Source organism: Dichomitus squalens (assembly GCF_000275845.1).
Source record: "Dichomitus squalens LYAD-421 SS1 unplaced genomic scaffold DICSQscaffold_61, whole genome shotgun sequence".
NCBI lineage: Eukaryota > Fungi > Basidiomycota > Agaricomycetes > Polyporales > Polyporaceae > Dichomitus > Dichomitus squalens.
In genome coordinates, this window is record NW_006766943.1 from 169,920 (window position 1) to 191,508 (window position 21,589).

Below are 21,589 nucleotides of genomic sequence, written 5' to 3' on the forward strand. Positions count from 1 at the left end.
GCTCCCCTCTAAATATCATACAAGTCCTTGAGGTAAACTCGTCGGCGGCTACCAGCGAGGATCATGATGCACCGCATATGCAGACGGCGGTCTATTCGGGCCGCATCCGCGGATATCCCGATACGGATCTGACTGGGGACCCGCTTCCCACCGCGCCACCCACAGACTCGAAGACGACCGCCACCTCTCTTATCTGCGAGGCCTCAGGCCACTAGCCCGCTCGTTGCATAATCGAAATTCAATAGATCCTTGCCGTTGAATGTCGGCGATCATAGGCTCTTCGGAAGTGATGAAGCTCGCGCAGGATACGGCCGCTGCCGATGCCAAGGAAAGCACAACGATCCGATTTGAATGGACCCTCCGAGGACTCAAGAACCTGTTCGAGAATAGGTTAGTCTGCTAAATCAATGGATCTATGTTTAACCCGAATATCACTGACACCACTTCAGTAAAGGAGAAGCCAAGTCCAAGGTCACGAAGTCACCCAGGTTCGGGGACGGTCGGTGGCAAGTTAGTCACCGCAGATGAATTACAGTCGCAAGCCATGAGACAGACGTGCCGCTTAGATCTTGTTCTACGCAAACTCCGGAAACGTCGGCTCAGATGGCCAGACCTTCGTCAGTTTGTACCTCGCGTGTGAGGTACACTGATTCCAGGCTGCCGTGCGTTGTACCACATGATCGCTGAGACTGCATACAGCCTACTACTGCCGAAAAGGAGAACGCTGTGAACGGCAAGTGAGTAACACCTCTGCCAATTCATAGAGCATACTCATGACGCTAGTGTAGATGGTCTCGAGAGGGTCTTTTCAACTTCGGCTTCGAAATACGGAAGTGAGCCAGTTCACATGCGTGGGTACGCGCGACTGATGAAAGCAGTATCACCAAGGCGATGCAGTTCAACGTGAAAGAGGCTCACGACCACTCGTTCTACTATCCTGGCGTAAGTCTACTGAAGTAAAATTTTCTACCTAGCATTGTGACGAGTGGATGGCATAGGCACAAAATTGGGGATGGGCCCAGTTCGCTCGGAGAGACGCAGTCTATTACCAGCCAGCGACGGTCAAGCAACATGATGCGTTCGTAATCATTTGCACCATCACCTCCTCGCCGGCGACCCCAGCGTCCATGCCTGCCATTCCTCGATACCGCGTACCCCAAGATCTGCTAGACTCAATGGGTAGCCTTCTGGATGAGTGAGCGCTATCATCCCCAACAAACCCTTCATTCTAATGTACTGAGCACGCATACAGTCCATTGTACTCCGACGTTGAGTTCGTATTGCCGCAGAGAGGAAAATCCGTACCCCGGAAGATTTATGCCGCGCGTAGGCTGCTTAGCAGAGTCGCTTATTTCGATGCTAGTTCGTACCACACTCCTTGTGTATCTACTGCATCCATCCAAAGCTCACTTGTAACAGTGTTCGGCTCCGGATTCGCCGAAAGCGCTTCCAATGTCGATCTGCGCCCTGACCCACTTCCTTCGGACGACGCCAGCGTCTCAGAAACCGGCGCAATTGCTCAATACTTTGATGACACAGATCTCGAAGACGATGACAACTATTCAGTCATGCTCGACAACGACCATGACTCCCTGATCGACGATCCTTACCCCCAAGACGTAGTCTCGGGCACTCAGCTAGGCAGTGAAGACGTGCTGCCTACTCCTATCACACAAAGCGCGACCACCTCGCTTCCAAGCGAGAGCAACAAGAGGATCCTGATAAGTGGCGATGAGGCAAATGAGACTCGCGATGTGTTGGGACCAGACGCTTCCGATGAACACGAACAGTCTGCGCGAAACACGCGTCCGAAGTTGAGCCACCCGTCTACGCCGCGGAGCAGGGACGTGATGCTAGAACAGGAGGCGCAGATGCGCTCCCCGCCTCCGAGAGCTGTAGAAATTTTGCCAGTACAAAGCCAACCACGGCCTGATGTTCCCGGGCCCAAGAAGGCACGAGTGGTCGTCAAGGACGTGGCCTACACTACCTATCGTGCTGTCCTGTACTATGTCCGTCCTCAGTCTCCGCCCGTTTGACTACGCGCTGACTATACGCGCCCTCCATGCAGATTTACACCGACATGATCACTTTCGCACCGCTTTCCTCTACGTTCCTCGGCCCCTCTTCCCTCCCACTCGGAACGGGCCCGCACGCGACGTCTGTCGTCTCGACCCCCGCTGCGCTCTCTTCAGAAAACCAGCTCAGCTACGTGTTTGCACGAGCGAATCAGCCTTCAGAGGCGTCAGGCGTGACGGGCTCGCTCGCTGCAGCATCACGGTCGCGGAAGGAATGGTTGGCGGAATGGGAGCGGAACAATCCTAGCCGGCCTAGGCCCGCGAGTGCGAAGTCGGTGTACCGGCTCGCGGACAGTGAGTTAATAGCTTCCGTTGTACGGCTCCCCCCCCAGAACTAACTATGGGACGGGCGTTGTGCAGAGCTAGAATTACAGGACCTGAAGGAGCGCGCGTTCCACCACATCGTCAAGTCGCTCACCGTGGAAAACGTTGCACACGAAGCTTTCTCTGCGTTCTCGGCCGCGTTCGAGGACATCCGCAAGGTTCGTGCCTGCGCCTCTAGTCTGGCCCATTATCGCGGTAGCTGTTTGACACATCGCACAGGTCGAAGTGAAGTACATGTTCGACCACTGGCTCGAGGTCCGCAAGGGCCCGCTGCTCAATATCGGGCAGCAGCTCCGGCTCGGGAGGTTCCCAGGTTTCGAAGAAGGTGTGTTATCCCTCCTGCTTGTACTGACAGCCCCGTGTTACTAACTGTATCTCATTGATGCACATGTAGTCTGGCCGACCATCATACAGAACCTCGTCGCTGATGACAAGAAGAGCGAAAGCGAGTCATCGAGTCGTTGAGGCCCCGCAACACACCCCTTGTGCTCCAAATAGTTGTTGCTTGTTGGCTGGAGGACAGTGGGGCGAAAGCTGACCGTGTATGAAAGGTTCTGCCATCTTGCTTCTCTGGGAGTAAAATGTACTATATCCTGCTGTTGATTCGCATGCTTTCCGGCATGAATCAGTGATCTTCCCAAGAACCCGCAGCAGCTGATTTCTTTCGGTAGGCGCAAATCCTAACGCGGGTCGAAGGCTGAGGGTCTGATAATATCTTCCGCGAGACCCTGCTTCTTGTTCTTCGGCCGCCGCATTGGGGCGATCCCGCGGACATTCGTAGGGAATCGACCAGCCTCGGACTGTCGAGCGAACCAACGCCTCAAAGTCCATACGATCAGCGCACACCGCAGTCAATCTAGGTTCGGTGTGCAGCACTCGGCATTTCTTGCTGAGCACCGCCAGAGTTTTATCCGACGGCACCTTCGCAGACAAGTCTGACAACGAACACAGCATGCATGCTCGATGTACACCGTAATCGATTCCCCGGCGTGATGAGGCGCCCTATAATTACACAGAGACAATTTCCCGTGGGTTTCTAGTGATGAGTAGACCCGTTCTCTACACCGTAAATGACATCCGTGCAACCGCTTAGCGCGATGAGCACTGGGGCGTGGAGCTTTACCCGAGAAACCTAGTCAACGCTGGTGAGACTGCCTTGAGAAGTCGAGGTGGCGTCGGTCGTGTCCGTCATGTCTGTTGTAGAGTCGTCCAGGTCGCCATCGTCCTCCTCGTCATGAGTTGTGCCCGCTCCCACCACTGCTCCTGCTCCGGGCCGCATCCAGGTTCCTCTCCTCATGGGCGAGTCCATGGATGGGCGTGATGGTGACTGACCGGTCCCCATGCCCATCCACGAGGACGCGCGTGGGCTCATGCTGCGCCCGAGGTCCAGGCCTTCACACGGGATTGGAGTTCGGGCACAAGTCCGAGGGAAGGGCAAGCGTGTAACGAAGAGGCAGCGTTGAGTGTGCGGCTCATACGTTCAGGAGTGGCGCGACGAAGTACCGTTCATGTATGCCACTCCTCCGAACGGCCGAGAAGGGGTCGGGGTTGACGAGCGAGGGCTTGAGAGCACATTGGGATTCGAGAGCGAACCCGAGGGGGACCGCGGCTGAGCCGAACGGGGAACCGGGGCGACATGAGTTTGCGGTTGGACTTGGACGACAGTGACTGGCGTGGGGGCAGGTACAGTCTGTCGGTCATGGTTATGACCATGGTCTTCGGAAGAGTGATGTTGGGAGCGATGATGGTCGGCGTGGGCGTGACTATGGTCGTGACCACGGTCGTGGTGGTCATGAGCATGACTGTCACGATAGTACTCAGGATGATGTGAATGCGGCGTCTCGACCTCGACCTCAGACGCACTGCCGCTGCTCTCCGTGTCGTATTCCTGCGCCTGTCCATGTCCATGTCCGTGTGCATGCTGCACACCGGCCCGCCCGTGATACGCAGAAGAAGTTTGATAGGCAGGGTCATGGTCATGCACATAGTTCTGGCCATATGACTGTACCCGCTCCCACTCCTCCTGTTCCCACTGCAAGCGCTCCTCGTGCTCCTCGGGCGTTTCCGCCGTTTCAGGGAGGTCGGCTGGCACGAAAAGCTGCTGCTCCTCGTAATCCTCTTCGGTGTTTTGTGCCAATTCTGGAGGTATCGCACCGGGTTCGCGGTCGGCCGGGAGTGGGGGTATACGATGCAACAACCCGAAGCTGCGTAACGGTGGGAGAGCATATGTCAGTAACGGTGTTGACCGGAGGAATAGGGGATAAACCTACCCGAAGACGCAGCCCAACAAACCCTCGCCGCCCCAGTGGCGATTCGGAATCAAGACAACTTCGCGAATAGTGCTTAAGAGTGATAGGAAACGGTGTTAGACAGGCTCCAAGATGCTTCACGAACGGTGAACCAGGCACAGCACTCACTCAAAGTCGTAAGAATACACATACACCCGCAGCGGTTTCTCGATATGCTAAGGTATTTCATAAGGACGTGTGAACAACACCATCTCGACCATACGCAAACGACGGAAATGAAGTGGATCTGATAGCTAGAGGCAAAAAAGGGGTGGTGAAATATGAGGGGTGGAATGACGCACCGCCTCGACAACATCATAGAAGTCTCCTTCCGCGCTGAGCACGCCGCCGGACCAGCCGATAATCCAGTCGCCATATGGGACGAGACCCGCACTTTCGGCGGGGCTACCCTCGAGAACGTCCAGAACGTGCCACACGTTGTCCAACGCAAACTCCGGCTCGCATATACGCATGCTCAGGCCCAGTAGGGACGGCTTCCGTTCTGCCGCTTCCGGCTCTTTCGGGTCTGGTAGGTCCGAACGAGGTGCGGACCAGTCGCGCGAGGGCGTTATTGATACGGCTGCCATTGCACGAAGAAGAGAGTGTTATTGGGAGGTTTCTTCAGGCCGGAAAGCAGGCGGTTTACGTACTGCGGCTGTCCAGGGACTTGCTGTTCCATACGAGGAGGTTGAGGGTGCGGCCTTCATGACTCTCGACGATGCGCTCTAGCTCCGAGGCGTCAATGGTATTATATGAGTCGAGAGCATCACCCTTGTAGCCAATCACAAAATCGAAGAAGGGCTCGATGGTTGTTTGTGAAGCTGGCGACGAAGGGGTGACACGGAGGACGTGGAGAGCTCGCGGCGGAACTTGCGATGCTGTGGACTGTCCCGCGCCCATCCTGCGCTCAAGACAGTATGCCTGCTAAGTAACCACAAACCAACAGATCCAGAAGAGTTATTTCCTAGCCCAGGCAGAGTAGAAAATCAGAGCAAAGCGTGCAACCTCAAGGGAGCGTCCGCGAGGTATCTGGCAGTGATAGACACTCCGACACGTCTAGGAGCGCTCAATGTGTCAAAGAGACGCTCGTGTCGCAAGAAGCCGATATTCGGGATTTTGCTAAAATGGAAGGTGTTCAAGAACGTTGGCGCTATCATTCACACTCCTCCCTTGCACCCATATCTGCCCCCTTTTACAACCCCCTCTATCTCCACCAGGATATTTGTGTCTAAATAGTGGCACATAACTCAAAGTTGCCTGAAATATCTTGTCCCCAAGAATATATCAATCCACGTCTGTTGTCCTGCCCTTCCAAGCGATAGTTGTTCCGCAAGGTATATCCGACAATATCTCCATAGTTCGCACCAAATGCACGAGAATCCCACGTAGTGTATTGTGGGTATGATAGACTTCAGGCAATTGGTTCATAGACCCAGCTTATCGAGATGCCATCGCCGACCTCACCTATCGGGACTTTGAGCTGCGATCTCGACCCCCCGCGAAGGATCGACCTTCGCCCCAGCCACCGCCAGAATGGTAACCACCTAGTCAAGTGTTCCCAGCGGCAGCATCAGAAAGCCTGCTGCTGAACTATCTCCTAGCACCGATTAATCTTAGCTCACGTTTCCTATTCATCGTGTACGAGCGCTGGAGAAGCTACCATTCAGTCGGGAACCCACGCATAGTCAAGTTTGGCCACCACAAGCCGTTATCCGCAGCAAATGTATTGCATTGACAGGAGCCGTTCGGGGCAGGAACAGAGCTTGAATCTGTGCTAAAGAAAGTACAGCATGGTTAAGGGGCGCGAATGTAGGTCGGGGGGCACTGGCGAGCGTGAACAGGACGATGGATGCAGCCCGTCAAGTTCTTCCGCGCTGAGGCCACGGTGTATCCGAGCATCATCCGCGAGAGACGGATTGCCGTCCGCCCGGGAAGTCAGCAGGCAGGTAGACTGGGTCAGGAGAACATTCCGTCTCCAGAGCCGCGAGCCAATGGAGTAGTCCTACGAATTGGCCCACGACAAAGAGATCAAGCCATTTCTGTGCCATGAAGGGCCCTTGTCTGTGCAGGAAGGTGTGACTAGAGACGCGGATGTAGGGTGGTAACTTAGACCGTCTTCCATACCAGGTGAGAGGAACACGGCATTGTTTCCGCACAGGGCAACTCGCAAGGACTTCCTATCGTTCAATTGATGTCCTTGTCCCGGGCGTCGATGACAAGACCGCTCATCCTCGTATTTCCCATGTCGCACATGAATGTTCGCAGGGACTCGGCGAGCGGACCACCGAAGACGGTAGCGTAATGAGTCGCGACTGAATGGGAGAAGCACTGGTCAGTAAACTAACTTGAGGCGGAAGCTTTAGAAGACTGACGAGTTCCGTGAGGGAATCATAGGAAGCTGATGACCTCATGACTATCCGAGGATTCACGGCACTTGGTAGCGCGATAAACGGATAGCCGAGCGTCCGCAAGGGGGAGGTTAGTCGCTAGCAGGTAGTAATGTAGAGCGTCCATGTTATTAGCCGGTTATGTAGGCCTCGACCCCTGATGGCCGATGTAAGATAACGCCGTGCGACGTGAGCCAGGGGAGGTGGAGATCATCTTTGACAATTACTAGGGTATTTCTTGGCAAAGTATACGGCCGAAGACAGTCCTCTTATTCATTACCACCTTCTAGATTCGAAAGAACATACGTGCGTGAGTAGTTGAGGCAATCTAAAGTAGAGGGCGTCTTGGATATCGACAGTGGACGCCATCAACGCGATCTGCAACCTCGGCGGGGTCAACTGACGGGTCGGGGATGGCTCGGAGGGTGGCGTGAGTGTGACAAGGCGGCTGTGACATATCTGTCACGGAGGCTTTGCTGACGTTGGCGCTTGGGAAGACGGCGTGCAGGTCGTGTCTCTTGCTCCCGTTTGAAAACTTACAGGCCCGCTGGCTCACCGCCTCGCCACGTCGTGCTCCTGATACTCCCTCTAGAGGCTGACAAGTTGCGGAGTAGACTAGCGGCATGAGGTGCGTGGCATTCATCACAGGGCGCGCGGAATGCTCATTAGCTGGTCCTCGGTCCCGGTCCCGCTGCAATTAGTTGACTATATGTTCCTTTGTCGCCACCAACTCCTGCGAGCACCTGCACAGCGCCACTTCGCAAGCCTCCTCACGAAACGCCATGCTCCCGCAGTTGCTGCTATCCCCGAACCGACCTCCCCTCGCCATGCCCACTGCGCCAGCTCAAGACCAGTCATCGACGGCGCACCTCCAGGTCGTACGAATACTGCCGATACCAACGCTCCATCACATAGCTCGAGAACGGCCGGTCACCTTCCCGAGATACAGGACCATGAAGACAGCTCATCTCGCAACTTGCACACGAGACGCTCGTCGCGGTTACCTCGTATGTCCGACGAGGAGTTCAGCCACAGACCCATATGCAACTATATACGTCTTCGGAAGTTTGGCATCCCAGGGTTCCAGCAGCTGACCGCGAAACGCTTTGGTCTCGTAGTAAACGACGCGCTGAGGGGCCGTTGGGCCGGTCCAGATATATTCTCCGACCTCGTGGAGGATGCCATCCACGTCTGCGAACGCCAGAACGTCCTGAAGGGTCGTTTCGTCATCACCCTCGTGCTGAGGAAGCTGGCGATCGCGCAGGCCATAACGAAGACGCAAATTCTCCAGCTCTTACGGACATTAGAGGCGCACGACGGTCTACGGTTTGTTCCTACTGAATCTCGCATCTTCATTGCTCGTGCCGTGGCAGCATATCCACCAGACCAAACCATTGACGGAGAGCTCTTCGGCTTGCTAGCGCCGTGGCTCCTCCGCGCGTTACCTGAGAAACCTGCGCCCTCCACAGACAAGCCTGGCCTCTGGGAGGAATCGAGTACAGGAACTCGCGTACCGCGCGTCCTCTGGGCAATTTACCGTGGCATCCTGTCCCTTGCACAGAGTAGGGAGCAGACTGGAGCGTCTAACCTTCTGGCGAAGCTTGTCGCAGGCTCCCATGTCGGCAACGACGCCATCAACGCGACAAATTTGTCCGAAAAGGACTACATCTATATCGTCCTCTCTGTTCTGGTCCGCACATGTCTCTCGCACGGGTGGGTATCACGTGCAGCTGAGCTTCTCATGCCTGAGGTTTCTGCTCGCGAGTCGCTGTCGCCCGCCCTCGCTCAGCTTCTTCAGGACTGGGTCGCTGCCGCCCTAGGCGACCCTCGTGAACAGGACCTCAAGCCAGCTGCTCATGCGCTCATCCTTCTATTCCAACGTGCAGAGAAATTCCAGGCTTCGACCGCCGTTGTCCAGGAATTCTACGACGCGGCATTTCGCGCGAAGATGCCTGAGGTCGTGGAATCCGTGTATCGCGCGGCGCGCAAGATAGAGACGTACCCCTACCCCCCTCCGCGCGGTCAGGCCCTCCTTTACTTCATGCGTTACCTCCTGCAGAACAGTCGTAACGTTCACTTGGCACGCCTACTCGCCCAGCAAATCGTGGAAGAAGACATTCCCCTGCCTCCCACGGTTCGCGGTGACTTCATCAGCAACATTGCTGTCTTTGGTTTTACGTCGTACGCACGCGCTCTCTGGGAACGTTATTCGACCGGACCCGACATGCTATACGTGGTTGGACGTCGAGCCGTGATGCTTCGTCTCGTCAGCGCTTTCCTCAAGGCTGAGGCAATCGTGATGCGGACTGTTCGCCAGCGGTGGCCCAGTGAGCCCACGGTGGCTCCCCGGATAAACCAGCTGGATGAGGCTGCCCGACGTGTGGATGATCAGGACGAAGACGTACAGGCATCTTCCAGCGAGACACGGCCGGACGACCGAGTCGAAGAAGATCACCCCGCATCTGATGCTCCACATCCAGCTGCATCCCCACCCCCGCACGGGATCGCGGACGAGGATGCTGAGCTGGTCTCCGGGCTGTCATCCGACGCGGATGACCTCGCCGCCCCTACGGGGGAGGACGGAAGTGGCCGCCGACCACTCGGGTTCGCCGCACTGACGCGCTCGGAGCTGCTCGAGCGTGCGGGGGACCTCCGACGATTCGCCGAACGCGTCTTCGACGCGTATGTCGCGTGTAAGCCGCCGCTGGAGGCTTTGGACCATTATGGGCTCAACGCGCTTGCGCGCGGGGCGTTCATGCTCGGGCGTGACCAGATGGCGTTCGAGGTCTTCTCCGCGATGAAGAAGCGGGGCATCAAGCTGGACATGTACGACGTCAACGTCGCGCTCTCAGTCGTCGCGAAGGCAGACCCTGCCGCGGGGTTCGCTCGCATCCGGAGGATGCTTGCCTCTGGCTTCAAGCCGGACGCGGCCACGTACGGGACGGTCATCCATTGGGCGGTCTACCACGGGGACGCACCATTGGTCGGAGAGGTCTTGCGCTTCGCGCGTGCGAACGGGCTCAAGAACTTTTCGTTCAAGACGATGGGCTCTCTCCTGCACGCGACGGTCTCATCGCAGTTCGACTCGCTTACCACGCCTGGCGCGCAGCTGGACAACGCGCGGGGCATCGTCGACAACATGTTCGACGTGGGGATCCTCCCTACTGTCAACATGGGTCGCGACTGTGTCATCGCCGCGCTCCGCGCGGAGGACCCCGTCATGGCGTTCAGCTTTTGGAAGCAGCTCCTCCGAGGCAAGGTGCAGTATACGGACCCCGCTCAAGCAGCCCTCCGGAGGCGTATCGTCTACCAGATCCGAGAGCACTACTCGTCAGGGTGGCTGGACGAGAAACGGGCGCGGGCGATGCTCTCGGAGCTGGGGTATCCTTCCGAACTCCCGTTGCACGTCAAGCAGCGTCTCGGGGCAGGAGCCCCGGAGATTGACGACGCAGGGCCCCTCAGCGCTCAGTAGCGCAGAACTCGCGAGTGTGTAGTCTAAAGGCCCCGAAGCCGGGTGATCTCAGTCGAACGGTTCCGATGGAAGGCACGGACGAGAAGCGCTGTTGGATGCGTTGGGGTCTCCCTGCTGAGGTCGAGGGCGAAGAGGCGAAGGCGCCGCGATCATGCGGGGACTGCATCCGGTGCGTCCGCGCATCGCTCGTGTCCCAACGCAGATGCGCTTCTGGAGCTTGCAATTGGCCTGTGGCAGGCGCCCGGCGCAGTGTCCGGCTGATGATGGGTGGTCGCTATGTATACTGGAGGTCGTTCACGTGGGAAGGCAGGCTGGTAGGCCTTATGACTTCAAACGGGCGATGCTGGTCTCGCGGGCGGACACTGTCGCTGACGGACGGGTATGACGACGGATGTAGGGCTTGACGGATGTGCGCCGTGTGGTCGGCTGGGGAGGGATGATGGGGGCGGTACTTAGAGTAGCGTATTGAACAGCATGGCTGTCGTAATTGCAGGGCGAATAATCCCATGGAGAGACATGCATCACGCACTGTTTGTTGGACGGGGAAGGGGAGCGGGGACGGAAGGGGGCTTCGATGGGCATGCGACGATAACTCTGATTGAGATAGCGATCGCCTGGAAAGGGTGCGGGGGGCCGGGGGAGCGGGGAGGTGGGTTTGGCCGGAGATGAGCCGGCGGAGGGTCTGGTGGACGCGTGACAGAGGGTGTAAAGTATGTGCTGAGGGATTTGTCGGGCGAGAAGGGCAGATTTCGAAGGACTGATTGGGAAAGATGCCGGCTTTCGATGGCAGATGGACGGGGCGAGGGCAGGGCCATGCGCCGTGTCCCTTGGCCGTGTCCATTGACGGATTTGTGCTGGGCTGCTGAGAAGCAAGCGCAGGCGAGGGTCCGCTGCAAACAACACGCGAACAAACAAAACGAGCTCGCTCAAAATCAAAGGCCCGAGTGTCCTTGCCTCGCCTCTCCAGCTGGAGACTTGTAAATACCCCGCCCCCGGCACCGCTCCTGCCACCCCTGCCGCCCCCGCCCCCGCCCCCGCGTCTCCCAGCGCTTGCCCCCTCCGCCCCCACGCTCACGCCCAGCCCCTTCCCCTTCCCGCTCCCACTTCCCTCGACCATGCCCTCCGCGCGTACAAAAAAAGAACCAAACTCGCCCACACCCCCTTCTGACGACCCCAGTCCCAAGGACGCGTCCGAAAACAGCAAGATCAAGAGAAAGTCAGTCACACTTTCCCCGACGTTTCCCCGCTCCCCTTCAGCCCGCCCCCTGTCCCTCCCCCGCATTCCACCCTCTGCCTCTGTTCTACCCCGCACTCCTCTCCACCCTCTCCCTTCTTCTCCGCGCCCGGCTACCTGAGCCATGTTGTGTCATTTCCTCTCCCTTCCGAGCTCCGCACGCTGACCAACATCCTCTCTTCAGGCGGCAATCCCAGAGTCCGTCCTTCCCGCTCATACCACACCACGTCTTCGCCCGTTGACCTTTTCTCTAGGCTGCGATGCCTGTCGTGCGCGCAAGGTAAGGTGTGCGCGCGACAACCCAGACGATCCCAAGGGATCCTGCAAGCATTGCATCACCCTCGGTATTCCCTGCACCTATGACTACCAGCCCAAGAAGAGAGGGCCTCCCAACCTGTGAGTCGTCGCGTTCGAGAGTTATCGCCAGGCCAAGTCGCCGACGAGTCCGACGCGTTCCGTAGTTACCTTCGCAGACTCCAAGAGGCGGCAGCGGCAGCGGCCGCCGCGCAGCAAGAAAATCACAGTGGGTCCGAGCACCCTCAGTCCCCATCCTCGACGTCCCAGAGCGCGACGAGCCCTACTCAGGCTGCGCTTTCACCCTCCGCCCCGGTTCCCGCATTCCTGGAGCCTCCTCTCAACGGGCTTAACGGTGTGCCGTCCGTGTCAGCGCTCCCGCCTTCGCGCTACCCCATCGCGGCGGATGGCTTCCACTCCCAGTTCCCACCGCTGTCGATGTCCGTTCCGTCCTCATTCGGCAATTCGCGTCTGCCTGAGCACGGTATGTCCAATGGTCTGTCCGCGCGCTCGCCGCAGCGGCAGGACGATTCGCAGCCGTTTGGGTCGCCCTCCGACCAATTCAGCACGTACCCGCTCCACAACTGGTCGTACAAGCAGCACCAAGCGCTGTCCGTGCTTCCACCCTCAGCAATTCCCCCGCTCTCGTACTATTACCGCCCGCACCGGCTGGAAGACGTTGCGCCGCGCGATACTATGCTCCTCATCATTGCACTCTTCTTCGACTTTGTATACCCACTAACGCCGTGCGTGCACAAGCCGTCGTTTATGGCGGACGTGCACGCGCGGCGAGAGGAGCGAGACCCGCTCTTCTTCGCGCTCGTCATGTCCACGGTAGCGTCCACTCTCGTGCAGGTCCCGAGGTCCTACCTCCCTATGGAGCGGCATGCGGTCCGGAAGCTCGCGCAGACTTGCCATGAGGCCAGTCGGCACATCTCGGTCGCGTCCTACGACCCTCCAACCTCAATGCACGTCGTCATCCGGTACTTGTGAGTGTTTCTTCTCGGGGAGGTGTTTCACTTGCACGCGTTCTCTTGTGCTCACGGTCGTGTATACATTCAGTGACTGCGTGTATCATTTCTGCGAAGGCCACGACGCAACGCAGCACGCGGCCTTTGGCGAAGCAGCACACATCGCTGTGACCCTTCGAATGCACGAGGAATCGTCGTACGAAGGGCTCGATCTTATCGAGTGCGAAGTTCGTCGAAGGACGTTTTGGTTGCTATTTGGGGGTAAGCATTTATGAATCTACGGGCGGTGTTTAATGGCCGGCCGGGACAGCCGATCCTGATCGATGCTGACTCTGTGTGCGTCTTTGATTTGTGCAGCGGATAAATCCATGTCCATCCTCTTGGGCCGCCCGATCTGCCTCCGAGACGAGGACACCACGTGTAATTTTCCACGAGAGCTCGACGACGAATAGTAAGTGGTCACGACCCTCCGACGCGCGTCCGAGGATTAACCATCCCGTACCCGCGTGCCCATCGTGCGTTGTTGCCTCTGCCTCTCTGTGCGTCTCTCGGATCGGTCTCCTGTCTATTGCTCGTTCCTCCTCGCACCGCCCCAGCATCACGCCGAGTGCATACCTCCCGCAACCACACGGGAAGACGGCTATTGTGTCCGGGCTCAACTACATCTCACGCATCTTCGCCCTTCTGGGCGAGATCCTCGTTCGGATTCGGGTCGACAAGCGTTCTCCGCCCCAAGGGCAGTTCCTCACGGCACGCCTGGAGGAAGTGCAGGCACTCCACTCCCGCATTGTCTCTGCGCTCGCACACACGCCAGAGCCGCTTCGTCTCAAGCACGCGCACTCACAGTCGCACCTCCCGGCGGAGTACGGAGGCGCGGGCTTCCGCCAGGCTGCGTTCACGGAGGTCAAGGACTTCTTCGACAACCCGAATGCGTCGCGGGCGAACGCCCTGAACCCTTTCCTGGTCATGCAGGCCAACCTGTACGTGACGCAGGTGCGTCCGATCGTCTCCTCGGCTCCCTCTCGTCTCCGCGGCTCCGACGCTAAGATGATCATTTCATTAGCAATTGGTCCGCTTCGTGATCGAACAGTACCGGGACGAGTTGATCACCTCACTTCAAGGGAGCGTTGATGAACACAGAGTGGCAGAGGATCGCGAAGCGGTGGCGAGTGATCTACTGAACATCCTCCACAGGTGCGTTGGCGCGGGCGCCATCGATCCACTCTATAGAACCATGATCATTTACTTACGTTCTCATCACGTTCGTCCCCGTGTAGCATCCCGATACAATCCATCGCCACGAACGGGCCCTCTCTGGTGAGTGGAGACGATCCCCGCGCTTCTGGTTCTGTGGAGGCCGGTTTGTGCTGACCAGCGTTTTCTTGATGGTTGAATTCAATAGGTGCACAAGGTCCGATTCGTTGCCTCCACTTTGCTGGACGCGGTGCGGAAGGCGGAGACTGCGCCCGCTTCTGCGGCACGCGCACATGGATACCTTTGTGAGCTTCCTCTCCTTCTGTTCATCTCACTTTTATCTCCCCGCTCTCCGTTTCCCGCTTGCTCCTCTCTTCTCTCTTCTCTTCACACGTCTTCTCCTTCTCTCCCCCGACTGCTGGCTCTGCCCTGAGTACTGCCCCCGACGCGGCTTGGCTAACATGCGATTCTTGCCCTTCTGCGCAGGGGACTTCCTGTCTATCTTGTCGGAGATCGAACGCAACTATCTGTAAGTTCCTTCTAGTGCGACCCCTGGGCTCGAGTGCTCGAGAAGCTGATTTTCGCCATCGCCAGATTGGACGACGACCGGGACGGAACGTCAAACGATCCCGGCATGCCGCTGATGGGCAACTGAGGCTCCAGTGCCGGCCCATGTGCCGTTCTGCCATTTCCCCTTCGCCCTTCTTGGCCGTTTAAGCCTGCGCAGACGATGATCGTCGCATTCCTTGTGGTTCCTTCCTTCTTGTTTGGTATAGGTATAGGATGTATCGGACGACCCCCGGGCGTCGTAGGACGCTCGGAACGACGTTGTGGCACCAGGGAGCGGGACGGCCACGCTTACTCTGCGGAGGTCGCTCCCGGACAGTCTGAATTGGAGCTCTGCTATGCTATCTTACCATCGGTGTATTCTCTAGTGCTGTTGTACTCGCTCGAAGGTCATCGTGCGTTGTTGTATCATATCTATTCATACTCGCCAATCATGCATTGGTCTTGGCTCCATTCCATCCCTTGTCTTGCGTGCGAGCCGCACAATGAATGAGCCCGAGCCGTGGGTTCCCGTGCCGCTCGGATACACCATGCGCTTTTACTGATGCATCACACGGCTCCTGTCCGTTGGCGTCGTACCTCCCCGGTGGTCCCTCTCAGACACCCTTGGGACGGCCTAGCCCGATCGTCGTGGACCGTGCGAGGCGCGCGGCTCGGAACGTTGGTACCGCCTTGAAGCACGGTTTGCAAGAACGCCACCTTTGGCCGTCTTCGCGATCCGCGCGGCACATGGTTAGGGCCTGCGGGCGGCAACGGCCGAGATTAGGCAGGCACGTCCCAAAATGGGCATCCATCCAACTTCTTCCAAGGTCACGTTCTTCGCCCCGCGACCACGCCTTCTGGCATTGGCACCCTCTCAGATACCTCGTTCGTCTTGCTGTCCTTGTTCTCTAGGCGATCCCTGACGACAGCGCAGTAGTACCCCGTGCTCACCGAGCCATCAAGCACGCTCTTCCACGTTCATATCCCAGGCTAGTCGTTACACTACAATTGCATAAATCTTCGTCGCTAAGTCCGGTTGCAGTACTATGACTACGCTCGATCCAGGAACAAAGAGTGTCCCACTCTCAATTACTGAAGGTGGGTCTTGTTTTGTTCTGTTACTAATGCAGGTGTATCCTTGAATCTAGCCGAGGACGAATGGCGTGCAGAGGAGGGCCCTGTCTGACTACAAGGCCCGTCTGCTCCCCTCAGGCACCTATTGTCCCGCAACCATGATTGGTATCAGTCCGTTTTGCCCGACGACGGCCGCGTGATTCTGCATCCTGACATCGTGGATCCTTTGCGTGTACGAGCAAGTGTGCGGATTGACCGAGCACTGACTTCATTTGTCTCGTTTCGTTCTGTGCAGATGAAGCGGCTGTATACGATCGACAGATCCGGCTCTGGGGCCTGGAGGCCCAGCAAAGGTACGCATCCTTGGTCGCTCATGTGTTTCCCGTTCGTTTTCCTGTAGATGTCAGGCGGCGCGGCTCTTCGCAGGCTTCGGGAAACAGGCGACATGCAATTATTTCCGCTGGGAATGGCGCGCAGGCTGCTGCCTATGCAGACATGATCCTATTGGAGCGGTGTGCTTGTCATCGACACGTACGACAGGCCGAGCTCACTCATCAGCAGATCCCGCATGGGGTCTGTATGGCGCTTCGCGCGCTTTCTGGGCGTCGACGGGTTCTGTCTTCGCGATCTATGGGCATCCTTGTGCTATGCTTAGAGCACGTTCGCGCTCCTTAGCAGCTTCGCTGCGCTCATGCCAGGATCATGGGACTGACCTCCGCTCTCAACCCTATAGGATGCGCAATGCTACCATTTTGGTCGTCCAATTGAAGGGCGTGGCCACAGAAGCCATCAAAAATATAGTGCTCGCAGGCATTGGCAAGCTCATCGTAGTCGATTCTGACGACGTGGCCGAGGAAGACCTAGGCGCCGGCTTCTTCTACCGAGACGAAGACATTGGCAAAAAGGTAAGATGGCAGTGCCCCGGCCCGACTTGTAGACGCATGCACATAGACGTGAGGACATGAGTGCTATCCGACGCATGGGTACTCTGCCTTTCCTTGTGCTCAAGACGGAGCCCGCCTCGGACTCTCAGCGGCGTGAACTTGAGCGGCATCGTGACTTGCCTCCTACTCAGAGCATTACAGCGCCGTGGCCCATTATCTCCTAATCGTAGCAGGCGTGCCGGCTGCTATGTGGGAAGACTACCTCATAGGGGAACCACGGACTCAAAGCTTGTCTTGAATGGTGTGTTCCTGGCGCTTTGAAAAATGCTCTGCTCCCACGTTCGCCATATTTGTGGTCCGGACATTGCATAGCGTGTGGACTTGTAGGGCCCCGGTCCGCGATGCTACTAATATTCTCCTTGGCTCGAACAAATATAGCGGCAGGCGCTGTACCCCGAGTCGCAAAACCTACCGAGTAAGCTACTCGTAATGCTGCGGTCTCCAGTCCAGTCCTACCTTACCCCTCGAATGATGTGTCTGATATCGTACTGATTATTCTCGTCGCTCACAGAGAGTAGACGCCGCTAAAGCAAGAATTGAAAGTTTGAACCCCCTTGTTACAGTGGAAACATCATCAGACTCTTCTCTTCTCAAGAACGATGCCGTGGATACTCTCATCGCAAGCGTCGACATGGTCTGCGTCACCGATGTCGATCGGACCACCCTTGTACGTACACCTCTCATGATTTTCCCGTATCCAGGCCTCATTACCACTGCTATCCTTCTCGCACGTCTCAGGTACGCCTTAACGACGCATGCCGGAAAATGCACAAGCCTTTCTACTCTGGAGGAACATACGGCTTACTAGGCTACATCTTCTGTGATTTGCTGCAGCATGACTACATCGCGCCGTATGTATCCTCTGTGGTCAACACGCGGGCTGCCTCTCACACTCTCCCGCAGCGACCGTTCATCACAGAAGGATGTGGCGAAGAATGTGAAGAATACTGCCGTTTACGTATCTCTACGGACCGCACTCCAGCACCGTTGGACAGGGATGACGCGACGTCAGACAAAAGAGCTCAATCCCGCGATACCACTCGCTGTGCTAGGTGTGTGCCAAACTAGTCTCTGATGTCATCGTCATAAATGTCTCACGTATGCTGTCGGTCTGTGGCGGACTGTGGGTGAACAGCCATCTGGGAGTTTCAAGCTACCCACGCTGGCGCATTGCCCGACGACCCGGCGGCTGCATCGGAGCTGGAGGCGATAGCAAATAAGCTTATCGCCGAGGCAGATGTCCACAAACAAGTCTTGTCCAGCATTCCGAAGGAGCTTGTCGAGTGAGTACGCTACGCCGTCACCGCTGCACTCAATCTCATCATTGCTGCCGTTTCCTAACTCTCCCTCACCTGTTCGCCGGTCACCGGGGCGGTGTCATCTGTTGTTCATGGTTCTTCGACACGCGCAGGACCCTCTCCACGACAGCTGCGCATGAGATATCCCCAGTATGCGCTGTAGTCGGCGGCCTCCTCGCACAGGACATTCTCAAGGCCCTGGCTGCGCGAGAGCCGCCCATCGCGAACTTCTTCACCTTTGATGGGAACCTGGGCGGCGGCACTGTCGTCAGAATGTCGATGCCATGATACCCATATCCGATCCGAGGCAGTTGAGCTTCACTTCGGCGATGGAAAGGCTTCGAGTAGAAGGTGAGGTGAAGTGGAGGTGACGGGTGGCTTGCAACGCAATGCTCAAGTGTATATCTTGACGGTTTGTATCTATTCACCAGTGCTTCCTGTCTGTAGCGTGTATTACAACGGCGTATATCCGACTATCCTCCCGCTCGTTCACAGTGCTGTGCTCGTGGGCCCACGCTACGAGCCCGACTCACGAAACTTCCCGAGCTATCAACACCATGGATCCGGCGCCATAATGATTCTAGGCCCGATTTTACGTCCCCTCTCTCCACCTCACCTCGACTAGAAGTCATGTGGAGGGTGGTATGAGACCGTCCTTTTCCCCACACAATCAAGCCTCCTCTCCCTTCACCAAGCACACCCAACGGAATACGCTATATCGAATATAGAGCCCACGGAAACCACTTACCGTCCAAAGGCGGTTAGTGTGTGAGGGTGAAACAAGCTTTCAATTGCAAACTCTATTGAGGCGGCAGCACAGGACGACGTCCATCATTCATTCATTCATTGCAAGTCCCGAGGCTGTCCCGACTTACCCCAACGAGCATTCACCCACGATAAACGAGTACACATTGCCGATCGGCCACGATCATCGAGGTCCCGTGGTCTCTACCTCTCTCACTCAAAATTATCAGATAAAGGAATCAATGACATCGTGAGCGGAGCATGAGCACGGTCACGCTCGTGTAGCAACAGCGTGGTGCTACCGGGAAGTACACGGGGTAAGTTTCGGCGAAATGTCTTCTGGATTCCACGAGCGCAGACCCATGTTCTGTCTGCCGAATGTCATGATGACCGCGAAAAGTTTGCGATGAAGGCCAAGATGCTGGACGCGCGTGGTCCAGAATGCTGACATTGTCATGTGTCGCACTAGGTATTACGATCTCGGGTCGTCCACCGTGTAGCTCATCTCCAGAGGGTCGCTTCTATTCATCAGTCGTAGAGTGATACAGGGACACGAACACACAACCATGGAAGTCTTTGTATTCACTCGCCGGAGATCTAGTTCCCAATTCTCCACTTGCACCGCAGCCCTAATCGTAAACCACTCCGCCGCCTCTCCGCAAATCATGTTGTCGCGATGTCAATCAATGGTTAGCAGGAAACCGTCGGGTTCCCGTATCGTCCTCCACCTCTACTCGTTTCCTACCCGGCTGGCTCGGCTCGGCTCAACGCTCCTCCTCTTCTCGGACCTTCGTCCGGTATCGGACGTCCCCCATCCTCAGCTTGAGCCCCATATATCCCCGGCCTGGCCCAGTTCCTGAAGGAGCCTATAGAAGTCGGCCACAAGGTACAGGCTCCCCGCAAGAACGACGAGCGAGTCTTCTCCATGGCGCCTTCGGCTCGCAGCCCACCGAAGGGCTTCTTCAACATGATCGGTCCTGGGAGGTTCCACAGGGATAGGGGCTTCCTGATAATCTAGCCCACCGAAGTCGCTCGAAGACTCTAGTATCTCCACGCTTGAAGGGGGGACAAGCGAATCAACGGCTGCACGAATGTCCGAGGGTGGCACAAACTTGATCCAAGGCATGCCCAGCGGCGGGGTGAACGGAAGAAGCGCGACCCCTAGGCGCAGTTCACGTTTGTGTGGGAGGCCTTCGCGAATTGCGAGTAACGGCTTGAGCGTCTGCTCGGGCGTTTTTGGTGGGGAATGCGAGAGCGCGAGGATGTAAGTGAGGGCGACGGGCCCGCCCCCAGACTTCCCTAGTGTCGATGTGATGTACGCCGCAAGCGCCGCGGCCGACGCAGGATTGTGCGCTCCGTCAGCTAGAACTAGGATCTGCGAGCTCTCCGGGTCTGTATGTTCATGTGTGGCTATGGCCGAGGTACCCAAAGAAGCGGGTGAGAGCAAAATTGCGTGATAAGAAAGACGGCCAGGCCAGCGAGTAGCGCGGATGCCACGCGATATAGCGTCCGGCGTAAGGCGTTGGTCGAAGTTCAGGCCAGGGCGTTCGCAAGCGGGGTGCGTCTGCAGCGCTGAAATTATTCCCATTGCTGTACCTAAATTTCCCAATTGATGCTCGCCGTGCAAGGGGAGTAGAGCTCGGATAGGGTCGGCATGACACGGTCGGTGGATATGGACAGGTTGAGATTGCGGGACTCGGATCCCAGTTTGAGTAGGTACTGGGGCACCATCGAGGTCAGGATCCCAATCGACAGCGACGACCGCGCACGGGACGGCTATCTCCCCTCCAGAGGAGTGAATAATAGAACGTGCGACAGCCTCGACTTGCTGATGAGCTTGAGGCCCGACAACAAAGGGCTTCCCGCGCCTCGCGATCGCGGCCTTTTCGCGTGTGATGGCTTCGACAGTGTCACCGAGGAATGCTTGATGATCGAGGTCTACGGAGGTGAGTGCAGATATCAGGATGCTCTCATCCGGGAGGACGTTCGTCGCGTCCAAGCGACCTCCCATGCCGACCTCGAGAACGACGACATCAACCTTCAGGCGCTCGAAGATCAGCAACGCATAGCAGGTGTACATCTCGAAGCTGGTCGCGCCACAACAGTGCTCTTCGTTTCTACGCTGGACCTCTTCGCGAGCTTCCATGAAGATATGCCTGTCAACAGGCTCGTTTCGGACGAAAATGCCGTCGAGCGGGGACAGTAGATGAGGCGAATTGAATCGTCCTACGACGAGCGGTGGAGATGCAGCAGAGAGGATAGAGGCAACCAAGGCGCATACGCTCCCCTTCCCATTTGTGCCGGCTACGTGAATAGTAGGTCGTGTGTATGGTATGGGTAAATGGTCCAGCAGATTGCGAATTCTGTCGAGAGAGAGATCAATTGACATCTCTACTCCGAGCATTGAGTCAATCATGGTAAGTTATGCAGGCTACATCTTGGGTTGCGTTGGCACCTCACCAGAACATGTGCAGCGAGCAAGCCGTGGGATGCGATGGTGGTTGGTTGCAACTTTCTTCGAGCTCTCGGCTGCGGGTCTAGTGGCCTATCGCGACAATAAGGTTCATGCTGTCCTCCTTCGAATTTCATCTCCCGCGGATTAACTGCTTAATCTCAGTGACCTCCGTAACATTCACCGGCACTATATAAGCAGCCCTAGACTGCCACTGCTGCGCTACTGGCATATGATTGCGTAGCGCATACGAGGATTCGAGAGCAACTTAGCGCTCATCGGCTAAGTC

At 57.1% G+C, this 21,589-nt stretch overlaps 6 protein-coding genes across 6 annotated transcripts; 4 read left to right on the top strand and 2 right to left on the bottom strand.

Annotated features, from left to right (window-relative positions):
- Positions 1-190: 190 nt before the first annotated feature.
- Positions 191-3,038, top strand: DICSQDRAFT_140676 (uncharacterized protein). The gene is made up of 13 exons (XM_007370118.1): positions 191-390; positions 450-510; positions 567-641; positions 700-737; positions 789-833; positions 879-942; positions 999-1,195; positions 1,253-1,362; positions 1,420-2,009; positions 2,069-2,369; positions 2,436-2,557; positions 2,619-2,724; positions 2,794-3,038. Exons 1-13 carry the CDS (start codon positions 260-262, stop codon positions 2,862-2,864), a joined length of 1,911 nt encoding a protein of 636 aa, XP_007370180.1. The 5' UTR covers positions 191-259; the 3' UTR covers positions 2,865-3,038.
- A 322-nt stretch (positions 3,039-3,360) lies between these two features.
- On the bottom strand, positions 3,361-5,737 carry DICSQDRAFT_92763 (uncharacterized protein). The gene is made up of 5 exons (XM_007370119.1): positions 5,338-5,737; positions 4,990-5,267; positions 4,817-4,863; positions 4,670-4,741; positions 3,361-4,603 (listed from the first exon to the last, which is right to left on the bottom strand). Exons 1-5 carry the CDS (start codon positions 5,585-5,587, stop codon positions 3,880-3,882), a joined length of 1,371 nt encoding a protein of 456 aa, XP_007370181.1. The 5' UTR covers positions 5,588-5,737; the 3' UTR covers positions 3,361-3,879.
- A 1,854-nt stretch (positions 5,738-7,591) lies between these two features.
- DICSQDRAFT_112234 (uncharacterized protein) lies at positions 7,592-11,071 on the top strand. The gene is made up of 2 exons (XM_007370120.1): positions 7,592-7,702; positions 7,776-11,071. The coding sequence occupies exon 2, from the start codon at positions 7,784-7,786 to the stop codon at positions 10,544-10,546; it is 2,763 nt and encodes a 920-aa protein (XP_007370182.1). The 5' UTR covers positions 7,592-7,702; positions 7,776-7,783; the 3' UTR covers positions 10,547-11,071.
- Positions 11,072-11,661: 590 nt separating this feature from the next.
- Positions 11,662-15,262, top strand: DICSQDRAFT_163586 (uncharacterized protein; the record flags this gene model as incomplete). Its single annotated transcript, XM_007370121.1, has 12 exons — positions 11,662-11,762; positions 11,965-11,978; positions 12,035-12,176; positions 12,242-13,063; positions 13,137-13,306; positions 13,403-13,496; positions 13,642-14,038; positions 14,109-14,239; positions 14,323-14,362; positions 14,448-14,544; positions 14,726-14,768; positions 14,834-15,262. The coding sequence occupies 12 exons, from the start codon at positions 11,662-11,664 to the stop codon at positions 14,892-14,894; spliced, it is 2,112 nt and encodes a 703-aa protein (XP_007370183.1). The 3' UTR covers positions 14,895-15,262.
- Positions 15,263-15,652: 390 nt separating this feature from the next.
- DICSQDRAFT_140680 (uncharacterized protein) lies at positions 15,653-18,588 on the top strand. The gene is made up of 10 exons (XM_007370122.1): positions 15,653-15,673; positions 15,723-15,777; positions 15,831-15,886; positions 16,158-16,215; positions 16,596-16,767; positions 17,318-17,473; positions 17,545-17,657; positions 17,710-17,858; positions 17,942-18,089; positions 18,218-18,588. The coding sequence occupies exons 3-10, from the start codon at positions 15,835-15,837 to the stop codon at positions 18,390-18,392; spliced, it is 1,023 nt and encodes a 340-aa protein (XP_007370184.1). The 5' UTR covers positions 15,653-15,673; positions 15,723-15,777; positions 15,831-15,834; the 3' UTR covers positions 18,393-18,588.
- A 774-nt stretch (positions 18,589-19,362) lies between these two features.
- DICSQDRAFT_112243 (Mur ligase) lies at positions 19,363-21,237 on the bottom strand (the record flags this gene model as incomplete). Its single annotated transcript, XM_007370123.1, has 2 exons — positions 19,363-19,854; positions 19,903-21,237. 2 exons carry the CDS (start codon positions 21,235-21,237, stop codon positions 19,666-19,668), a joined length of 1,524 nt encoding a protein of 507 aa, XP_007370185.1. The 3' UTR covers positions 19,363-19,665.
- Positions 21,238-21,589: the final 352 nt, after the last annotated feature.

What these genes read in the sequence shown, in the direction of transcription:
- DICSQDRAFT_112234 (XM_007370120.1), top strand. Translation starts at nt 7,784, where the DNA reads ATGTTCCTTTGTCGCCACCAACTCCTGCGAGCACCTGCACAGCGCCAC.
- DICSQDRAFT_140680 (XM_007370122.1), top strand. Translation starts at nt 15,835, where the DNA reads ATGACTACGCTCGATCCAGGAACAAAGAGTGTCCCACTCTCAATTACT. An exon ending in CCCACTCTCAATTACTGAAG is followed by an intron (nt 15,887 to 16,157) that starts GTGGGTCTTGTT and finishes CGTTCTGTGCAG; the next exon opens with ATGAAGCGGCTGTATACGAT. An exon ending in ATGTCGATCGGACCACCCTT is followed by an intron (nt 17,474 to 17,544) that starts GTACGTACACCT and finishes CGCACGTCTCAG; the next exon opens with GTACGCCTTAACGACGCATG.
- DICSQDRAFT_92763 (XM_007370119.1), bottom strand. Translation starts at nt 5,587, where the DNA reads ATGGGCGCGGGACAGTCCACAGCATCGCAAGTTCCGCCGCGAGCTCTC. An exon ending in CAAGTCCCTGGACAGCCGCA is followed by an intron (nt 5,268 to 5,337) that starts GTACGTAAACCG and finishes GTGCAATGGCAG; the next exon opens with CCGTATCAATAACGCCCTCG. An exon ending in GTGTATTCTTACGACTTTGA is followed by an intron (nt 4,742 to 4,816) that starts GTGAGTGCTGTG and finishes ATCACTCTTAAG; the next exon opens with CACTATTCGCGAAGTTGTCT.
- DICSQDRAFT_140676 (XM_007370118.1), top strand. Translation starts at nt 260, where the DNA reads ATGTCGGCGATCATAGGCTCTTCGGAAGTGATGAAGCTCGCGCAGGAT. An exon ending in ATGGGTAGCCTTCTGGATGA is followed by an intron (nt 1,196 to 1,252) that starts GTGAGCGCTATC and finishes GCACGCATACAG; the next exon opens with TCCATTGTACTCCGACGTTG. An exon ending in GGTGTACCGGCTCGCGGACA is followed by an intron (nt 2,370 to 2,435) that starts GTGAGTTAATAG and finishes GGCGTTGTGCAG; the next exon opens with AGCTAGAATTACAGGACCTG.